At 42.5% G+C, this 22,063-nt stretch overlaps 1 protein-coding gene across 1 annotated transcript; it reads left to right on the top strand.

The window, feature by feature from the left end:
* The first annotated feature begins 5,550 nt into the window (after positions 1–5,550).
* Positions 5,551–20,990, top strand: spon2a (spondin 2a, extracellular matrix protein). The gene is made up of 6 exons (XM_069170996.1): positions 5,551–5,636; positions 10,071–10,299; positions 12,338–12,558; positions 18,890–19,081; positions 19,403–19,574; positions 19,949–20,990. Exons 2-6 carry the CDS (start codon positions 10,071–10,073, stop codon positions 20,134–20,136), a joined length of 1,002 nt encoding a protein of 333 aa, XP_069027097.1. The 5' UTR covers positions 5,551–5,636; the 3' UTR covers positions 20,137–20,990.
* Positions 20,991–22,063: the final 1,073 nt, after the last annotated feature.

A 22,063-nucleotide genomic window follows, 5' to 3' on the forward strand; every position in this document is an offset into this window, starting at 1 on the left:
CGCTGATGACGCTCTCGGGAGAACTGTGTTTACGAAAGTTTGACCGCAAAACAACAATTTGTTTACTGCCGAAGCTCTTTTATGCGACAACAAGGGGTTGTGCGGTGCCAGAGTGGCCACAGCTTTACGAGTGGGGCAGAGGAGGTGGGAAAATTTCGGGAAAGGCGGCTTCTGCGCAAACCCACAGGGCAGAGGAGGGCGGCGGTGGCGGGGAGGGGGGGAGGGGGGGTTATCAGACCCAAAATTGCTTCCACATGCGCGTAACCAGGAGTCTTCTCTTGAAATGGGAGAGATGGATTTTAATTTTCGTTGTGTGATTATTTTCAGCGCTGCAACGGGCAGAGTTAAGAGTATCCCTCCTGCTGTGACATTGGAGCACTCAAGAGTTTAGATGAAAGGAACAAAAATCAACGCAACGGAATTAAATAGAGAGAATTAAAAAAAAAAAAAAAAAAAAAAAGATCCATCAACTTTTCTAAATCTGGTGCCTACATTACCCACAAAGCAACTGTGATGCTATAAGAAGGTAGCCTTGAGCGGCTAAGCTCAAGAAGCAACACTGAGGCAGGACGGCAGGCAGCTGCATGTAAAGCTAATGGAGCTCCCTTTCAAGCACGTAACTTCACTGACTTCTTAATTCAGGAAGATCTATATCGATGCGGTGGAAAGGAAATGTCAGTGGGCTTTTTTTAAAATTTTTATATCATCCATTCACCTGGTAAAACCACGAGTCTACAGCAACCACGGTCACCCTGTTAGTTTAGCACTTTGTGCCAGCATGCTGCCACAAAGTACAGCTGAGGATGATGGGAATGTCCAGATCTGCTGGTATTTGTCCTCAGACGTAAATCGAACAATGACATGCATGTGTGTACCGAATTTAATGGCAGTTCGTTTGTTAGTTATTCAGACAGTCACTCAAAACTAGAGCGATACTGGATTTTTTAATTTTTTTAGTACAAAATTCTGATAATATATCAGCTGACACACACACACACTGTAGATTGTAGTTTTAAGTGTAGCTTCCCAGTGCATAGTTCCTCTCAGGCAGTCCTTACAACGGTTTGGTAGTAAAGCGCCCATATATGCTGACACAAATGCAACAGGCCGATGTCGTCCGCTAAAACCACTGATGTCAACCTCCTTATGGTGCATGGGAAAAAGTCGTGTCATTAAACTTCACCCTCTGGGGACACAATGCATGTTTGGAAAAAAAAATAAAAATATGGAAATCGGTCTAATCGTCGCAGATATTTCAGTCTGCAACAAAAGTATCTCGAACCAGGAGCTGAACTTTTATGACTTTAATCATACTAGTTATGTATGTCTTAATGTTATTGTTACTTACTGGAGACCAATAACACATGCCTGTCTCTGTCCAAGTCAGAGACAGGCATGTTACATAACAGTGTGCGGAGCTGAAGGAGGCCCAGGACGCACGTGGTATTTTAACACGAGCTGATTCACACACACTTCAAACACTCTTTGGCCCGTCGCTTCTTGAGACCGCGTTACTCCTGTCAGCTACCATGCTGTGCCACCAGATTTGTTTTATTTGTTTGTTTAGTTCAAGGGGAGGAACGAGGAGGGGGAGGAAGATGGGTCTCCTCAGGTTTGGCAGCACACTGTCGAACTAGTAAAAACGCGAGTACTGGTTCTCATACTGCTGCTGGGTCAGTCATTTCAGTTAAATGCTGTGTAAAAAAAAAAAAAAAAAAAAAAAAAAAAAAAAAAGGGTCACACTGCTGTGGTAACTTCTACGGGTTTCGGTGAAATAGAAAACCTCTCAAAGTTAGTCAAAGGTTTTGTACGATCATTCAGCCGAGGCCCAGAAAAGAGAGCTTCAACAGAATAAGAGGAGCAGACTGACAGGTCAGGGTGTGTGTGTGTGTGTGTGTGTGTGTGTGTGTGTGTGTGCGCGCGCGTGTGTGTGTGTGTGTGTGTGTGTGTGTGTGCGTGTGTGTGTGTGTGTGTTAGTATGCGTGCATGCCTGTGCGTACTTGCCGGTGTGATAAATTAGTCTCTAGACAGATGACCTATTCCACTTGGAGGGATAGTACTACCAACAACAAAACTCTGGAATAAATATTTGCCTTTGGAATGATAAAATATTCCAGCAGCCACTAAATGACGCTTCATCCCCGTCACACTGCAGCAGCTTGCTTTTCCATTTTAAAAGATACTGCGGTGCGTTGCTCATTTGATCAACAGTCCTGATTTGGATTTAAAGGATGCTTCTTGTGTTGTGGCACACGTTTCTACTGTCAACAAGTCCCATGAAACGAGTTAACTGTAAATTGATTCGATGTTCGGTATCGCATGCACGACGTGATTCGTGCTTATTTCTTTTTGACGTGTTTAGACGACATATCAATGTATCACTAGTTTATGTGGATTGTTTGTTGTCACCTCTACGTGCCATATAGGGCGGGTGGGGTTTCTGTTGCGTGCGAACGGAGCGCAGCTTCATGATGTGGAGCAGAGGGAAGCCGTAACCTTCACGTGTAAGCCTTTCTGTTTCTGACTTGTGCTTTTTTTCCGACTGGTCACGTAATTTGTTTTGTTTTTTTCTCTTTGATGTTCATTTCCTGTTTTATTTTGTTACTCACCGTGTAGCTTGAGACTTCCTGCCTGTGCCCGTGTCCTTTGTCTTCCTCCCTGCTGATTGTATGCACCTGTGTTCTGGTATGTCCCCTCCCTCCTGTGTTTTTACTCTGCGTGCTCCTTACCTGTTATGCCAGTTGTTGTTGTTTTTTGTTTTGTTTTGCAGTCCTTGCGCTCTTCGTACCATCTTGTGATCCCCAAGTGAGTTTTCTTGTGTTTCTGTTCCCGGTTTGTTCCTGGATTAGAGTTTGGCCTTGCCTTCCTTGACTGCCTCCTGATTTTTGCCTGACCCTGTACTGACCGGTTTGGTCTAATAATTGTGTTGTTTTCCCCTCAGACGTTTCGGAACATCTCGGCAGAGCTCGGTGTTGACGGTCTTGACGCTGGGGGGACGAATTCATGCTGCACAACCCTGGGAATGTCAAAACAATGCCCGCCTGATTGTGCCCCTGACCCGATGCATTTTCTTCAGTTTTTAATGCCCCTCTTAAAATGCGCCTGTGACTCCCAAACACTTAGCCGGGCTCATTGCTTCACTGCCGTTGGCTTTCTGAAGCGTTTGAAGGGTCTCCGTTGCCAATTTCCTGAGTTTGCCACAAAATCCGATGTGTGCTTTCTGCTCAAGTCCATGATGAAATCACAAATGTGCACAGGCCATAAAAACATGTGTAACTCTGGTGCTAATGTTGATCAAGTGATGCAATCTGGAACGCTTACTCACTGAAGTTATATCTTCCCCCTGCTACGTGTACATCATGGTGCTGCAAACAGAAGCAGAGCATTTTTATCCGCCCTTGTACTGTGCCATAATTATGTTAAACACAGAATGGGTACTAATCTGCAGCTGAAAATAGTCCCCAAAATAGCCCTGTTTAGTCATATTTGAGTAATGTTTGCTAAAAGCCATTGTGCCCAGCTGTTTTAGAAAATAGTTTTGCCTTTTTTTAGACTTGTTTTAAAGCTTTACTTTTAGTAGGAACAAAAGAGCTTTGAGCAGAGTGTCGCAGACGAGATAGAGAGGTGTGGAAGTGTTGAGAAAAGGACTAACACATCGTTGGCTTCGGTCATTCGCTCTTGCATGTCCATTATCCATCTGTTTGTAATGCTGCTCTTTGCTCCTGTGTGTCTGCTGTAGGGGTCTTGAGTGTTTGTGGCAGTGAGGCTGAGACTCTAGAGCTATGGCCCCTGCACAACACTCTGTGATTAGCTCATGGTTTTCCTTTCAGTGCCTCACTCGACTGGCTCCAGTCACATTGACATGAGCACGTGATTGACCGGAAGAAAATATTCAGCCATCTTAGAGATTTGCGTCAGTCAGGCAAATCTGCGGCTGTATCTGGCGTCCTAATACTAACCTGTGTGTGTGTGTGTGTGTGTGTGTGTGTGTGTGTTACAGTAATCAAAGTGATCATCAATTCCCGCTCAGTCTTGCAGGCACATGTGCGGGTTTTAATGTCCACTGGCATACCTGCCAATGGAAGCTCACGTCCAAGGATGTTTTGTGTGTGCGGTACGTGCTCACACATACGCACACCTGTGTAGTTGACGGAGTGTCAGTGATGTTTCACATTAACGTGAGTCAGTCTGGAGGCTGAGCTCATTGTCATTAATCAGCGGGCGGCAGCAGGGGAGTCGGGTTTTTCCCATAACCTACTTTCAACAGAACAACAGACATGATGGATGGACGGATAGATGGATCGATCTCTTCTCCTTTTGCCTGCTCCTCTTCACTCCTCGTTCCTGGAAGGTTGGAAGGTCTTCACTTGTAGAGTTGTCTTCTGGGTCTGGCTGATGTCTGCCATGTTAAAGTGATGGAGTCTAAACTGGATCACAACCCTGACCAGGGTGTGTGTGTACGAGGTGGATTGATAAAGTATAGGCCTGCTGCTTTGTTGCGTCATAATCGGGAAAGTAACATAAGTTCCTGGAGGTTTTACACACACACACACACACACGCACACGCACACGCACACACACACACACACACACACACACACACACACACACACACACACACACACACACACACACACACACACACATGAACAAACAGCCTTATTTATTTTGAGCCTTGACACATTGATAAGTGAGTGGCGACTGGTAACAGAAACCTCCCTGGCCGTCCATGTGTGTACCAGCTGTGGGAACTGGTGACCACACATCACTCTCTCTCTCTCGTGTGCACACAGGCACACACACACACACACACACACACACACACACACACACACACACACACACACACACACACACACACTCACACTCTGACCTGAGGCAACTGGGGTTCCTTGGCTGAGATCCCAGTTGGAGGAGCTATTTAAAAAAAAAAAAAAGGGAAAAGAAGCACCCATTGTAAACCCCTTGATTGTCTACACTGTCCAATCAGTAAATGAACTGCAGAAATAAAACCCCATACTTGTATCCAGACTGAACTTGTCTGTTATCCAGGTTGCATGTCTGTGTTTAAAGCCCCATTCCTCATTTCTCTCTGTTTTACTGCCATTATTCAGCAACTCTACATCTCTCAAGTCTGAAAGCGTGCGCTGAACAACAGGGGCAAGAAAATACACAACGCTGAGCGGCGCATGTTGAGAGAGGCAAATGTGGTGTTGATTACGTTGTCAGCAATGAGGTTGCTGAGTTTACACTGAAAGACCAGAGAGAGAAAGATAGAAGGAGAGGAGAGAGGCTGTTAACTGCCTTTCCATACAAGGAGAGGTAGGGGGAGAAAAGAGGAGGAGGGGGAGGAGAAAGCAAGAGGAAGAGAGAAAGAAAGAGGAGGGTAATAGGAGGAGATACAATGAGAGAGAGAGAGAGAAAGAAAGAGAGAGAGAGAGAAAAGAGGAGGAGAAAAAGTTGGAAAGAGATAAAGAGAGGCAATAGAGGCATAAAGGCTGATAAGGCTGCAACACACAAGCAAAGTAAACAGTTACAGTAAAGAGAGGAGAAGAGTGAGCGAGTGAGTGGAGCTGTATCCTCTCTGTGATTGTGCTGCAGCTTCTCTCTGTCACTGACTGACTGATCCAACACAGGTAGGGAACACACACTGAGCTCACCGAGGCTTCATTGCTTCATTGATTCTCTGCACACAAAGTCTGGTTGACTTTGGCTTTTTCGGTCAGATGAGGTCCACTCAGCTTGTTTCTTCATTTTGGCAAGACGTGGACTTTTGGAGTAATTGCATGCACAAAAGTGTTCAGATCTGTGACTTCTAGGTAAAAATGTCGACGCCACAATCTAAAAATACCCAGTTATAAGTAAAATGTTGCTTAAGTGTTATTATAGAGACGTAAGTTTAATTTATTGCAAGGAAAGTAGACAGAAAATTGGCAACTTTCAGGGTGCTATATTATCCCTGATATATATTGTAAGTGGATTTGAATGTGATCTTATTCTACATACTGGTTACTAAATGGCCAGTAAGTACGGTATAGCTGTTACTATTAGTACTAGTAGTAGTAGTATTATTTAAGAAGCATCATATTTCACACTGGCATGTTGTAGATTAGAGATAGAATTGAAAATATAATTCAATGAGAATATTCAAGTAAAGCTTGTTCTTTTCTCAAGGAGATTGATATATTTTCCACTACTGAATTTATGCCATGTTTCTTCTCATGCAACAATAACCTGCACAGATGTTGTTGTTTTTTTCCCACTTTCCTGAGCACAAATGTGTTGCCACTGAATTCACCCAAATTCACCGTTGATTTTTGCATTTGTTTTCATATTTGAACCGGACGTTGTTTCACCTCCGTCAGGGTAATTTAGACACAACGTCCAGGTATATGCATGCACTTTCCATCCTCACCGGTTTAAAATGTGGCTTCAGTTAAATACTTTGGAAAAATCTAACTCTGCGCTCTCCTCGCTTTTCTTTGTGTCTGAACTGTTGCCTACACTGTCATGATTTCCCTTCCAACTGCATGAGAAACAGTCCGGTTTCTGACCTCCTGTTGTGATGCATACCTGACCTGAGTGACTGTCTGTATTTCTGTGTGCATGCACAAATTAATGAAATGCTAGGAGCAGCAGAAAAGTGGCACGAGTGTTTAAAAAGGCTAATTCAAGACAGTCTGGTGCATCTCTCCTCAGCACAACCTCCCGAATCCAATAAAAGAGTTTTGAGAGAAATCTTGGGGAAAAATGCAAATTACCTCCTCGCCATCTCCTTGTTAAAAATGAACATACCTCCGGCTGTGCTTGTGTGTGTGCGCATACCTGAATGCCTGTGTATATGAGCTGAGGTGAATGTGTGCATTATCTCTGCATGAAGCTGCCCTAATTGCACACCAAAGGTACCCATGGGGCAGCAGCCGCTACATTTGGTCCTGTGCCACCTCCCCTTGTTTTATTGTGTCTTGTGCCTGACAGAAAAACTGCTGTCTGTCCATGTTGACTGATGAGAGAAGGTCTGTGGTGTGAGTCCATGTCTGCGTAAGAGTGTAAACTTTATGTTGATGGGAAATAGGTGTGTTCCTTTGTGTGCATAAAAAAAAAAAAAAAATACCACATGGACCACTTTTATTACTGTATGTCTTTTCAGCAGCAGCAGACACCGGCTGTTTGGGAGTCTGCATGTTGACTGATAAAGTTCAGTGTGTCTGGGTGGGCATTCAAGAAATGCCTCTCTCGTGGGTTATAGTGTCAGTGTAACAAGTTCAGTGGGAAGGTCAAAGGGTCTGCTGAAGCAAAGTCTCAGTGTCGAGTAGGGTCATCTGATTGATGGCTATCACACGACAGTCACTGAGCCTGACATACCGGCTTTATTTATCATTATTATGCAATAAAAGATCACATTCAGCCAAAGTGCTTGCTGTAATTTTCCAGTTGAAAATGCTGAAGTTCTTTGTCAGGTGTGTGTGTGTGTGTGTGTGTGTGTGTGTGTGTGTGTGTGTGTGTGTGTGTGTGTGAAAGAGACAGAAAACAGGTAAATCTTTGTAACAGCCTGTGATAGGAGTGACCTCCTTTTCCGTACTACACACAGTGGAGACAGCAGATAGGACAGTACCAGTTAAGTTCACATACCGATGCGAAAAGCCTCCGGATCTAAGGCTGTGAATTTCCATCGACACAAGCACAAAGCGTTCGATCACAATAATGATATTGGTATGTTGGGGAAAACAAGAAAGTTACTGTTTTTACTGCTACTTTTTACTTACTACTCTTTTTAGATCAAGTTAAGCCCCTGAACCCGGAGCTCCATCTGCCTCCTGCAGAGCTGCAGAGTTGCAGCCAGTGAGGTAATCAGATGACTGAGCGGTAAGATCAAAACTGAACGCCGTACCCGAGGTATTTTTATGGCTTGCAGTTAAACTTTACATTGGCTAATATTCATTTAATGGAGACGGAATGGATAAAACACTCGGCGACATATAAGGCTGCGGTCAGAAAAGTGTCAGAGTTGGAGTTTTGCAGCTATATTGGCAGAGTAATACTATCTGACCTCTGGAAATAGACTTCAGGGACAATGTGCAGCAGGACATGAGTGTTATGCGTGTTGATGGTGTGAGTGTGCGTGTTTGCGTGCACGTGTGTGTGTTTGTGCAATGGTGGACTTGCCCAAATTTAACCGTCTGCATTCTGCAGCTGCTTGGAGTTTTAGTCATAGTGTAGTAGCCCATGGAAATGACACTCTCCCGTTCTGTAGCACACAAGCACAGAAAAACTCATGTGACATCAAGTTATAACTCATCATCTCAGACTTAAAACATCAGCCATATAAAACAGGAAAGAAGTGAAATATTATCACTTTATCGCAGTTCATTTTTGCCCAAAATACTTGTCTCTAAAGAGCATACTGGTATTTATTTTAAGAAACTATTTAAAATCAAATGCTGTGTTCCAAATGGCATATTTACGTACCGACACTCACTATTTTGAGTACATAAGTGCATCCACACTGTCTCGTATGGAAACATCCAGTGCACTTCGAGTGTCCAGATAGTGCACTCAAAACGGTCTAAAATTGAGTGTGAAACGCTGGACACTTTTCACCCTCAACGGTTGCCTTCTTGGCGACGTAGTGGAAAGAGAGCCACCACAGACCTCATGTATTTTTTGCCGCTTGTACCACTACAGTGCTGTTGGGGGAAAAAAAAAAGAAAAAAAAGCCATCAGTATGTGCGAGTTAAACGGAGGGCATGAAAACACTTTACTTTTTGGGGAAAAACCTAAAGCTTCAGCTATGTTGGCAGGTGATGCATTCAAATGTTACGGTTCTGTCCCATAAGTGCAGAACGGCAGTGTGCGGGTTTGAGATGGCACCACCCTGTCGAAATTCAAGTCCTACAAAACTAAGCGTACCAACATGTAAGAGTATAGGTAAGTGTACGAAGGGAAGTACGTCATTTGGAACACAGACACATTATTGTGACATCCTGGTGTAAATGTTTCATATTTTGAATGCTGCCTCTGAAAGCTGAGGTGTGTTCAGATGGAGATTTTGCGTGTGCACATTATCACACACACCACTGCTGTGAGTTTACCTGTCTGCGCTATCGTTTCAATTCCTGCCACTCTCAGAATCAGACATTTGTGCTGGATAGCAGAGATGGGATGAATAAACATCCGAGCTGAAGCAGAGGGGAGGATGAGATGGAAGGATGTGTGTTAAGAGGTAATGAGCAGAGAGTGGGCGGCTATTTGTGTTGTTTACAAAGAGCATGACTCTAGTACACAGTCATCTTCTGGAGCACTTTAAGAAAAAGCTCTTATACAAAAACACAAGTGGTTTTTGTGTTGCTTTGTTCCGGCCTACAACAGTGACATTCAAAGCTGAAAAATGTGTTTGAGAACAATAATCACGCACGTGCCCCTCCTCCCCTCACTGCCTCTTAATAGAGTGTGAGTCTGAGTCAGCAGCTGGTGGTCAGCGGATGGTCAGTCGGTGAGATCAGTAGAGCAGCACAGCAGACAGAATTTGCATCCAACCTCAGAGATGTCATCCACGTCGTTTTATTTTAGGGCGGCTACTGTAACAGACATTACCGTGAACGAGATGAATGTAAACCGTTTTAACCCTGAGACTGGCTCTGAGTCAACACGCACTCAACCCAGCCCAAAGGAATAGGATTTCTTTAATTGAAGGCTTAACGGTCAGTGGGTTCGATGACCTTTGTTCTTAGATAAAATGGTTATGTTGTGATATGAGGGCAGGGATGTGGAATTTCCGCCATTACACAGATTTTCCAGGAACGCCTGGATTTGACTTCATTATACGTGTTCATGTGAAGATCCTTTCATTTGCTTGCCGATTTGCAAAGATGAACTTCTGAGAGACCGCTGCGGCATCTTTTGGTTTTAAATTACGCCATACATTTTGCGGTATTCAAGACAACTCAGTGGTAGGAGCAGAATTTTTTTTTTTAATTAATTTTTTTTAAACCATGTGCAGACTTGATATATTTCTACCGCAATGAGGAATACTTGTAACAGCCAATTTTTCATGTCTCCATTTCTTTCAGATGATGTCATCAGAGCACCTGACCTGTGGTTGGCTGCAGCAGCTCCTCGTCGTACTCGTGAACCTCTGCCTCACTTTTGCTGGGCCTTTGCGACCGCTCAATGGGACCGAATGCACAGCCAAGACCCCTGCTTCTTACATCCTGGTCTTTACAGGTCACTGGAGCCCGCAGGCCTTCCCCAAGCAGTATCCCCTGTTCCGGCCCCCTGCACAGTGGTCCAAACTCATAGGTGAGAGAGCCTGCCAGGGACGAAAAGCCATGGGTTATTAGAGAGTCAGATACTTTTAATGGAAAATCTTTCCTGGTCCATTGACTGTGAACTGTTGTTTTAGACTTGCAACAGCAGCAAGGGGTCAGCAGATATTATTTGACCTACAGCCATCAAAGTTCACAGATGCTAAGGTTTTGTGTAAAAGGGCAATCAAAAATCAGGGTTTGATAAAGGAACATGTTGGACACGCAGGGACACCAATTCAGCCCCTGCTTCACCTAAAGACAGATTTTTTTTGTTTTTCTTCCCGGTTATGTGTCAGAGGCTTACAGCCTCATTGTCAGCATAATGTTAATGAGCAAAGCAGCAAGAAGCAGAACGCAATAAGAAAGACAGTCTAAACGCTACCAGATGGTGTTTCTCTTTGTTTCTTCTGTCCAGCCTTTTTGTTAATATTTCTCTGTTTCTTCAACTCAATCCTTCACCCCTTCCCACATTTCCGCTGGTTTACCACAGTGTTGGCGGTAAAGACTGGAGTGGTGGTTTCGGGCCTGGTGAAGGTGGGTGATGATAGTTGGGGCGTGGTGGGGTCAGACCACTTAACTCAGATCCAGGAGGAGGAGAAGAAGAGGTGATTCAGACCCCTCTATTCTCCTTATTCTTTTTTTTTTTTTTTTTTTACTTCAGTGGGATGGATGGCAGATGTTTGCCCATGTGCATACATGTATGTGTGTGTGTCTCGGACTACTCCATGGTGGCTGCGGCTTTGTCTGGTTTCCAGCTCTACCCGCGGTGCCCTGCTGACCTGCAAGAGGAGGATGCCCTACTTACTCCATATAGAGACAGGCACCGGAGATTCTGACACACACATAATGGCTTTTAATGTCCTGGGGTAATGGGCACCGGTGGACTGGGAAGGAGGCAAGGAATGGGCTTTGTCACAAGGGAAGAAAAACACAGGGCCTCAATGGGCTGACAGTCTCCTGTGGGGGACAAAAAGAAGTTTGGAGATGGAGTTTGTCACAGTATGAAAAAAAAAAAACCTGTCGAGGGTTTTGGGGGCCTTTCATGGTTTTGTGTTGCTTCACTGTGAAGACCGGGGGGGTGGAGGGTGGGGGTGCAGGGGAGCGAGGACACTGCCAGAGGGAAGAAGGAATGGTTTTTGTCCCGGCCAAAAAACACACAAGCAATTTAGGAAGGGTGGGAAGTGGGCTTTAAAGTGTTGGTGGGGCTTAAACGTGATGCGTTATCAGGTTTCAAGGTCTTGACGCTTGTGGGAAATTTGTTAGGATGGAAATGTAATTAGGTACATAAGTAATAGCAGTTTGGGGAGAAACAAGATAGTGTGCGAAGTGTGCTGGGCAGCTTGTGTGTGTGGCTGGGTTCTGTGTTAATGCATGTGTCAAGAGTATTTAAGTATAAATGCATGGTTGTGTACGTGTGTCTGTACGCGGCTCTGAAAAGTGAGGTAAGGCAGAACCATCAGAGCATTTGTCAGCGTGTTTCTGGCTAACCTTAGTCTGCCCTTAAAACCACTGGCCCGGGCCAGAACCTGTGGTACAAACAGTTTAGCCTGAATCAGTGGCTTGATTCTCAAAAGATTTCATAGATAACCAGGACTAAATATAATAATGTGAAACAAATGGCTCAGCTGGCCCAAAATGTAAGAAAAAGTATCAATAAGAGTTTACAAAATGGTTTAAACAATTTTTTTAATTTTTTTTTGTCAACCATCTGGCTGCCAACTCTAAGAACCTGACCTACCTCCTGGCAACTTCAGACTGTTGTGGTTTCATCAGTGATAGATGGAGAAAAGATGTAACTATAACCTTGCAATAACGCCAAAGACATGCATGTGGGCAATTCCTTCAGAATTATCTGTTAAAGTGCAGGAAGTAGGAGGCAGCCGTAGAAATACATACAGGCTCCATGGTGGAAATGATCTCACCGTCTGGCTTAGGCTCTGTGGTGCTTCATTGACATTGATATGCATTCCAGCAAATAAGCATCTTACTCCTGTCATCTCCTCCTTCTTGAATTTCTTTTCTCTCTTTAGCGGTCAGCCATAATCGCCATTTTCGGCTCTGGGAGGAGGGTGCTCCAGCCAGTGCAGGGGTGCAGAACTTTGCTGAACTCGGGGTGACGGTGGAGCTCATGAAGGCAGCCAAGGAGACCAGGAAGAAACGTTTGGTTGGCGCCATGTACCGAACAGCTGGCATCCCCAACGGCATCGGGCACAGCTCCACAGAGATGCTCATGCAGCCAAGGAACTCTCTGGTAAGCACAAATAAAATTTAATTTTAAGCAATACTCATTCCTGAAAGCACATAACATGCTCAGACACAGTAAGTCACACAAACCATCTGTTTGACTAAAACCTATTCAGTCATCTGGTGACCCGGGCCTCCCCATAACGTCGTCCATCCGCTCTGACCAAATACTTCACCACTTCTTTCCACTATCCAATCAGACTATGTTTAGACCGAGTGCTTCAGCTCTGCAGCCACAAACGCCCACATCCATCCTGCGCGGTCTGCACTCTGTCTGCTGCCTGTTCCACTGAACTCTGCGAGGGCCCTATAGAGGGGCCCAGGATGACGTGTGGCAGAGGGAGCCATTTTACAATTTGGGAAATGTATTTATTTGTTTTCTTACCAAGAGGGCGATAAGAAGATTCATAACTCTCTCATGTTGTATTTCGAATGGGCTTTGCCCTCTAAGAGCTGTCGCTACTGGGTTTATCCCTTGAGCGCGATGGATAAACCCAGTAGCTCCGAGGGCTACGCCTTCACTCATAGAATCTATGGTTACAGTACGTAACCAACATTTGAATGGTGAATATGAAACTACAGCCAGTGCTGTTTTTTTTCTTGGCTTAGCATAAGGACAGGAAACAACGAGCCTGGCTCTGTCTGATGGAAATGAAATCTGCCTTGTAAAAAGAAAAACCGACATGTTGCTGTCATCCCTAACATAAACAGTACTTTATTGTTTTTACTCTTCACTCACGGCACACAGAGTTTAACAGCTTTTCTGGCTAGCTGTTTAACCGTCTCAAGCGGTTATCCGAAGCTAACCAGCAGTAAGTAGATCCATGCAGTGCTGTATAAAGTACCTGAAAGACACATTTAAATAAAAGTACAGATATCTTTAAAAAAAATGGCTATGGTAAAAGGTGAAGTCATTAGAGTAGCCTATCTAATATTTACTGTACTTGAGTATCAAAAGTAACGTTAAATTTTAAATTGAAATATGCTCAAGCATTGAAAGTAAAAGTGGATGTTGTTATAAAAGTTGAAAGAGTCCTGATAGATTTGATAATTATGAAGTTTATTCTTTTAAAGCAAAACTAGCTCTTGCTGAGTTGGGGCCCCTGTAGGTACAAGTGAAAATTAGGATTAATGGTATTAAGTTATTTTGATGTTGTCGCAACTTACTGGTAACCGCCATGCCTGGGCTCGAGTGGAAATAAAAACTAAACCAGGGCTTTAGGAGCACTTCTTGTTTGCACATGTACATTAAAGAGAGTTACCAATGATGTAGCTTGCAAGTTAAGACAAATGATTCACCAGATCTGTTTGCATGCGATCCGTATCATCCGGTTATTATTTTTTTTTTTTTTTTCCTTTTTTGGGGGGGGGAATGTAATGTAGTAAAAGTGAAAGCTGGCAAAACATAAAAGCTCAAGTAAAGTACAGAGACTCCCAAAAAAATAGTTAAGTACTGTAACAAAGTTAATATGCGCTAATATGAGGCTTCTGTAGTCTGAGGTGGTCAAATCACGTGAATATTTTCCATTATATATTATTTTATTGTAAAGTTTACTCTTTGTGTCACTCTCCCTCTACAGCTCAGGAAAGAAAGCGTTCTTGCTAAAGCCCCATGTTAAGCCATACAGTATGTAAGGTTATGGCATTGCTCAGTGCTTGGCCCAGAGGACAACTCTGCTGCTGGATGGTGAGTGAGTCTGAGGGCAAAGGTCATGGTCGGACTCGTTTCTGAGGCTTAGGCTAAATTTGGGGATAGGGCTTAGACAAAGGCGAAGGATTTGAGGTATGGCACAGTGGAAAAATGTGTCATACTATTCACAGAGTTATAACCAGAAATAAAGTATCCTTTTATGTGTCAAGCATATGAGGCTGATGAATGAGAGGGGAAAAAAGGTGAAGAGGAAGGGCGGATATTTAGTGGCGTTTTTAAGAAAAAGGTGTGTGTCTGCCTGGAAGTCTGGTGACCTACATTTGTTTATTAGTTGTTCCACTGCATGAACCCGTGGGCCCTTAAAAATCATAAACAACCCTGTCGAAGGGCATCGTTGGTAAGTACTAGTCATGGACAGCAGCTTAACAGCTTGTCATCTAGGTACGTGATGTCTGTGGCTGCTTTTAAATGGGCCTGTCTGTTTTTAGATCAGCGGGCAGAACGGCGACAAAAGCACGACTATTGTGTGTTTGTCTTGAATGTGACTGGATGATGTGAATCTGTTGACAGCGTTCAATCTGTTATTCAGCTCCTTTCGCTGTCTGTTTCTATCTTGCATGCTTGTTTAGAAATGCCATCCCCCTTTTCTCTCTTCCACACATCCAAAAAAATCCATATGCAATGCTCCAAATATCCCAAACACGTATTGTTCCTATCTGCGTATCCACATGCCTTTTGTTATTGTTGTTACATGTGTAATTCAAAAAAGACAGGTGACACCATATAGAGATTCTGTATTTTGTCAGAGCAGACAAACCAGAGCAGAAAATGTGACAACAGCGATCGAGCATTAAAGTGCTCCTGCATGGGCCGGGCTACATGCTTTCTGGGATGACTTGCATTCCCCAGTGATGGAGAAAAAAGGAAAGGGATCATAACCGTCTGTGCTCTTGAGATACTTCCCGGCTCATATATTGCAAACCACCGTGGACTGATGAAGCTAGTGGCGAGGAATACCCCTGAGAAGACAACCAATGGTTATAACCGCTGTTTCAGAGGAGGCTGGAAAGGATAAGAGGAGGAGGATTGTTTGCAGAAAAGGGAGGAAGGAAGGAGGGGATCAGTGGAAGATTCTGCAAAGCAACACAGTGACTTCTGATTTGCTTTCTCAGGGTACAGGACAGATTCTGTGCCGTGCGTCACAGGCAAGGCCTCGTGTGTCATGCTGACGCCACCTGCCCCCCGTCCCAGGTGGTGTCCTCTGCCTGGTTCGATCTCTGTTCCACCACTCTTCCATTTACTGCTCTATCCAACGACCACCCTTTCGAATCCAACCAAAGCACTCTAAGCCCACCCATCCCACCCTGAGACTTAGCAGCCGGGCCTACATCCTCAAATATCACTCTGTAAGTGAGGAGGCGTGTTCAAATGTGCTGTTTCTGGTCAGCTGCCACCTCAGTGTCTTCTGACCCCCAGGCCACTTCCTGTATGAGGTCACGAGCTCTCAGGAAACATCCATCACACAGGAGACACAGTGTAACCCTGCACAGGAAACTGAGTAGGTGCATGCATGTGCACACACACCAGATCCCAGTCTCCGCATTTACAAGTTATTGATTTATGAATCTTGACATCCACTGTGTTTGTGTATGTGATGTCATGCTTTCTCCATTTATTGCCCTGGCTATCTACCTATGATTCCTGTAACTTAATTTATTCTACACACAGTCTGCACTATTAGTATTTGGACAGTTACTTTTTTTTTTGTTCTTCAGACTTTTTGCTTCTGCACATTAAGTTTGAAATAAAATAATGAATACTACATTCAAAAGCCAAGTTTCAGCTGTAGTTTGAGTGGGTGTGCATCAGTGTAGGAACAACTGTGTTGTGGCCATTTTAACACATAGTGCACAAAATTTAAGAGTTCAAAAGTTATTTCACAGATACACGTAAAGTCAAACAAAATCATATTTAATAGTTTGCAGAAAACTAGGTGATGTTCTCTCACCCTCACTGCAGAAACCTTCTTTTATTGTGAGCCCTCTGTGCATTTAGTGAAGTCTTCTGCAAGAATACAGCTCACTTGATAGAGATCAGGTGACTGACTTGGCCAGTTGAGGATATACCTCATTTCTTTGATGGCTCTTTGATTACTTTGCCCTCCTGAATGATGTAATTTCATCTGTTGAGTTTAGATTTATGTGCCTGAATCTGTTGATGCCGTAAGCAGTGAAATCATCAAGTCTGGAAGTTTAATTAATAAGCCACACATGCACACGCAATAACAGAATCTGTACCATAAGGAGGTGATTTGCTTTGGGTTGTGAGCTGTTTCTTTTCTCTCTGCACTGTCCTCCCTCCATCAGCCTGATTTCTGCAACTCGTTAGTTTTTCGTTGATTTCGTGAATTACGGCCTGACCTTTCTGTTTTTGAGGCTTATTAGGGGTTTGCATCTTGTTGTGAGTCCTGAGGTTCTCTGCATGAAGTTTACTCTGATTGTTGACAAGATAACATGTTCACCTACATCCATGAGACCATTACTTACTTTGTCAGGTTTTTCTTCAGCGTGTAAATTATTTTTTGCTCATCCACAGGATTTGTTCTTGGTGTACCAGGGCATTTGCCATTTTCTAGTTTTCCTCTGCATACCTGCTTGTGTTTTACATGTAAACACGCAACACTTGATTTAAGCAAACCAACTTTGAAATCTCTCTGGTAGATTCCCCCCCCCCCCTCATTCTTATCATACTCACTTGTGTCTCCTTGTATTGACAGACACTTCACCTCAATCTAAACTTTTAACTCTTTTATACATTAAATAATGCTGCTCATGAAACACAGCAAGCAAGTGTCCAATTAGTTTTGAATTCTTGCAGTTTGGTCACCGTGTGTTTGATAGTCACATTTCTTTCAGTTGTGATGGAAACCTTCTCAAATTAATGCTGGGACTTTGCACTTAAATGTAGTATCCATTATTTTATACCAGTCCGAATGTGCTGAAGCACAGAGCTGGAAGAACAAAAAAAAAGTGCAACTGTCCACATACTTACAGTCTGGACTATATATATATATTTTTTTTTTCTTCCCTAAAGACCGGTTGGTCAGTCTGTTCTCACCCAGCACTGCAGCTGCAGTAACAACACAAACATAATCACAAACGATTAATTGTAAATTCTTCCTGTTGTGTGGTTAGTGATGTATGTAATTGCATTTTGTTTGTAGTTTTGTTGCACTTACAGGTTTTCCATGTTCTCCATCAGCTCAGCAGAATAGCATACAGATTTTTAGTCAACACAAAGTTCAGTGGAGGCTTTTGTGAAGTTCGTGAGATGTGTATTTTTCCATAAACCAAAATATGAACAAAATTAACTTACTGTACCCAACTGTTATCATTTTCACTTGTATTGTGAAGTAAGAATGAGAAGACAATGCAAGTGAAAATGATAACAATTTCTCTTCTTCAAAATCCTACTGCTTTCTGAGAAATCCCTGAAAGGTTTAGGTCCAACATTTTTGTCAGCTCTCCTAATCCAGTACGAACCCTCCGGACCACTGAGGTCATTTGGCTCCGGATCACTGGTTGTTCTCAGAGTGAAATCTAAAAATGGTGAAGCTGCTTTTACCTTCTGCGCTGCTAGAAAACAAACTACCAGAGGAGTTGAGACGATGTTGACCACTTTGAAATCTAAACTAAAGACCTATCTGTTTACCATTGCTTTTAATATACTTTTTTTTTTATTATTTTTTTTTTTATTGTAATTGTTTTCATTGTGTGCTTGTAAATGTGTCTGGCTTTTATAGTTTTTATAAGTGGTTTTCCTTAAATTCTGTAAAGCAATTTGTGTTGCCTGGAGGTATGAAAGATGCTATACAAATAAATGTAGCTTTATGTATAATATTGTAATTTTTTTTTAAAGTTAGTGGATCATCAAAGTTAATGTAATACATATTGTGTGTAGCAAATATCAAGACAATCCATCAAACAGTTGTTGAGATTTTCTACTCCGCGCTAAAAATGTCAACCACATGGTTGGCAAAGAGAACAAAAAGTCGAGACCAAAGTGGACTGACTAACAGACAGATCAACATTACCGAACCTACGGCCAGACTGTTAGCCCGACTACAAGGACCTCCACCCTCTCAGTTCTAAAGAACTTAAAGCTTCTCAATTGCTTCTCGGTTTAATTTAGTCTTGCTTGCGACAGTCGTGCTTGAAAGTTTGAGGAATTTCCAAAATTTTTGCAAAAATATGACCTGAAACATCATCACATTTTTATTCATGTCCTTAAAGTAGACAAAGGGAACCCAAATAAACAAAGAAGGCCAAAATATTACACTTTATTAATTGGTTGAGAAAATTGATTCCTGTGAGTGACAAAGGTGTGTGTGAAGCTGTAAACCTAAATGCTGTCAGTATTTGGTGTGCCCCCTTGTTTAATTGGCTTCTTTTTTTATTTTTTTAAATTTAAAAAAAAAAAATCTATTTTAAAGGCCTGTGTGAACATCTGATGATGTTTTAGGTCATATTTTGGCAGAAATATAGAAAATAAACAAACTTTCAAACACCAGTTTGTTTATGTGACTTTGGTGCTTAATAAATAACTGATCTTATCACGGCCTTTAGGCCGATGAGTATACATGTTAATAAATTGTAAACCCAATGTATTGTCTCTCTTGGATCAACAGTTGTCTCTGATGGTAAAAATTATCCCCAGCCCCGACTGGTTCGTTGGTGTGGATAGCCTAAATCTTTGCGAGGGCAACCAGTGGAAACAAGAAGTGACCCTTGACCTCCATCCTTATGACGCAGGAACAGACAGTGGATTCACCTTCTCCTCTCCCAACTTTCCCACCAACCCCCCAGAAGGCATCACAAAGGTACAAAACCTATCATGTGTTCATACACTGACACCTGGATTTAGTCGTGGGTGGGACACAACAAGGTGGATGGCCCTAGTCTTATTCTTAAAATAAGTTAGCAGCATGAGTCATCGTTCTTAGCTGTCTCCACTTAAATGATTGCTCGGCAGCTCTCATGCCTGACCTGAGGTGATTTGAGTAAAAAGGGCCCCCCTTACATAATAGGCCATCTATCCTTTCCCAGAATGGGTTTTCAAGTGGGCTATTGGGTATTTGAAGTTCTGTAGAGAATCTGCTTGCTTCCCTGATGAATTATGCTGTTCTTGCTGACTCGTTCAGATCATGTCTCAGATGCCGAACCACCCGGCCAATTCCTTCTACTATCCACGCTTAAAGGAGCTTCCACCGATTGCCAGCATAAAGCTGACTCAGCAGAGCAGATCATCCGGGCGTCAAACCCTGATGTCTAATCATATTCTGCCCAACTCTATCAGTCCCCAGCGCTTCTCAGGTAAGATCGCAGTGCTCCCTTCATCAGTGGCACCCAAACATTTCACCTCGGAGGAATGAAAGTAGATGATTTAGAATGGATGGAGGAGCGCAAAGGAAAAGACAAACACATACAGTAACATGGTGTCTTATACTACTTTAAATTTATGAGTTTCTACTTCCTGTGGTGATCAAATCTACTGATTTACACTCCTTTTTATTGGATAAGAGGAAGTACTTTTATTCTGAAATGACAAATATCATTTAGCAGGGGAAATCAAAGGTTTTAGTGGATAAACTGACTTTGCTTCAGGTCTGCAGTGAATTTCAATACGTCTACATTCTTTGCCTTTCACTCACATCCTTTTCTCATCTCTCTTTCTCAACTCAATACAGAGACACCACTGGACTGCGAAGTGTCCCTCTGGTCATCTTGGGGTTTGTGTCTGGGTCCCTGCTCCAGGGGTGGTGTTCGCCACCGCACACGCTACATCCTCCTGCGGCCGGCCAATGCTGGCACCCCGTGCCCCGAGATGGAGGAACAGGCCGAATGTATACCACACAGCTGTATGAAACTCCAGTAGCCCGCAGAGTGCACAAACTCAAATGCTGCCAGTATTCAACACTGGGACTCGTGTTATTTAGTGATGGACTGAGAAATGTTGCTGCATCTTAAACATCTCTTTGATAATGCCAAGGATCGCTTTGTCTCCTTTACAGCCAAATAGAGCAAAGTTAAGATGGTGAAGGCCATTAGTTTTAAAGTAAATGCTCCTTTGGGTGTATTTTAATGTCAAGAAAGGAAAACTTGATGCCTGGTTTTTTAATGGACTGAACGAGGTATTAAGGTTTGGAGCGATAGCGTAAATGTTTTGGGTTAAAAAGTGGGTTTTTTTTTTTTTTTTTTTTTTTAATAAACTATAGTTGCAGATTAGAAAAAGATCCATGACAACCGTGTCCCCTCGAACACCCATACAAGCCTTTTTACAGATTGTTCAGCAAGATTTGCATTTAAAGTGTACGCTGACAGTGTCACACCAGAGTCACACCAGAGTCACATCTCCAACACACCCTCACACTCTTCCATGTATGCACACATACACAAAGGTCCTTGCACATACTGCATACCCCGACAGCCGAGGTCGGGGCATTAGTTTACATAGATAACCTATATATGCTTGGCACATGAGGCTCTTTCGAAATAACCTCACACCCCGATTTATAAATATCACCTTTCATAAAAAAAAAACAAAAAAAACATATTGCTGACTTGATGCTTTGAGCCAGTCCAAAGAAGAAGATGGCCAATTTTAATACAAAGATGCAGGTTTTTATAGAAAGAAAGTCTAAATATTTGTATTATTATCACTTTTGATATTTCACTGTTGAGATTTTGTATATACTGTTTGATGTATCTTATCTTGTATAACTTGAATAAATTTGGAGGTGTGTTTTTCAAATAGAAAACATTTGGTACTTTGTATGGTTTTCCAGTTGGCTGGTGTTACTTTGTAAAAGCAACGTCTACATTTAAACCTCTTGAGACCAAAGACCATTCTTAATTTGCACTGTTCCCGTAATACGTGACAATGTCAACTTCTTTATGTATGCCAGAGCTTAATTTGATCAGTATTGACACTTCTTTATTTATATCCAAAGAGCTCGCAGCCAAAATGCAAAAATATACAACCACGCATACCACAGGTGAAAAGGTTACAGTGCCTTACATTTTCTAAAAAAGAGGTCACAAATTTACATGTTTATAGATGAAAATGATGAAATAAATATGTATGTATATATATTCCCTCTTAAAACTGTGATAACTCGGTGCCTTTTGGCCCTAAGCTTCTGGTATTTGCTATGGCACAAGAACCCTTGAAATACTGACTGCCCACTGCACTTCAACGAAGAGTTTGTGGCGCTGTAGCACCTCCTAGTGGTCACAATCAACAACAACAATATTAATACCATCATGCTGCTGCAGCAAGCGGTACTAGTACTGCTATTACTACTACAACTAATAGTAATGATATAAATGATAATAATGACACAAAATCTTAGAGGACATAGAAAAGGTAAACAAATGATACGTTTATTGTTTTCTTTTCTTTGGCGTTGTTTAATATGACTGTGGCTTCCCACACATTACTAGATCAAATTATTAAATTATTAAATTAATAATAGATACTCAGGTAATTTCAAAGAATCATTAACAAAAAGGGGCCACTTCTGGGAACTGAGACTGATCTTGGAATGAATAACCTGCAGGATAAACTATCACCTCTTTAACCAGTATTAGACCAAAGCTAACCATTGTTGTTTTTTTTTTTTTACCACAAAATGATCTTGCTTTAAAATCAAATTTATTTTGCCACACTTTTAGTATGAATTTATCCTCTTCTGTGATGTGTAAACGCGAGCTATTGCTTAGTTCCTCGTTTAATGTCCTGATTTGTATTTTAATGTAAGTATGTAATTGGCGTGCCTTTGATATGTAACTTTGCTGCCTTC

This window comes from Embiotoca jacksoni, unplaced genomic scaffold (genome assembly GCF_022577435.1).
Source record: "Embiotoca jacksoni isolate LCO1_2020_lvr unplaced genomic scaffold, fEmbJac1.0.p SCAF_5, whole genome shotgun sequence".
NCBI classification, from domain to species: Eukaryota; Metazoa; Chordata; class Actinopteri; family Embiotocidae; genus Embiotoca; species Embiotoca jacksoni.

Bases quoted from the DNA above. Each gene is read 5' to 3' on its own strand.
- spon2a (XM_069170996.1), top strand. From the start codon at position 10,071: ATGATGTCATCAGAGCACCTGACCTGTGGTTGGCTGCAGCAGCTCCTC. The intron at 19,082-19,402 runs GTACAAAACCTA...TGACTCGTTCAG, and splicing joins CCCCAGAAGGCATCACAAAG to ATCATGTCTCAGATGCCGAA. The intron at 19,575-19,948 runs GTAAGATCGCAG...AACTCAATACAG, and splicing joins CAGTCCCCAGCGCTTCTCAG to AGACACCACTGGACTGCGAA.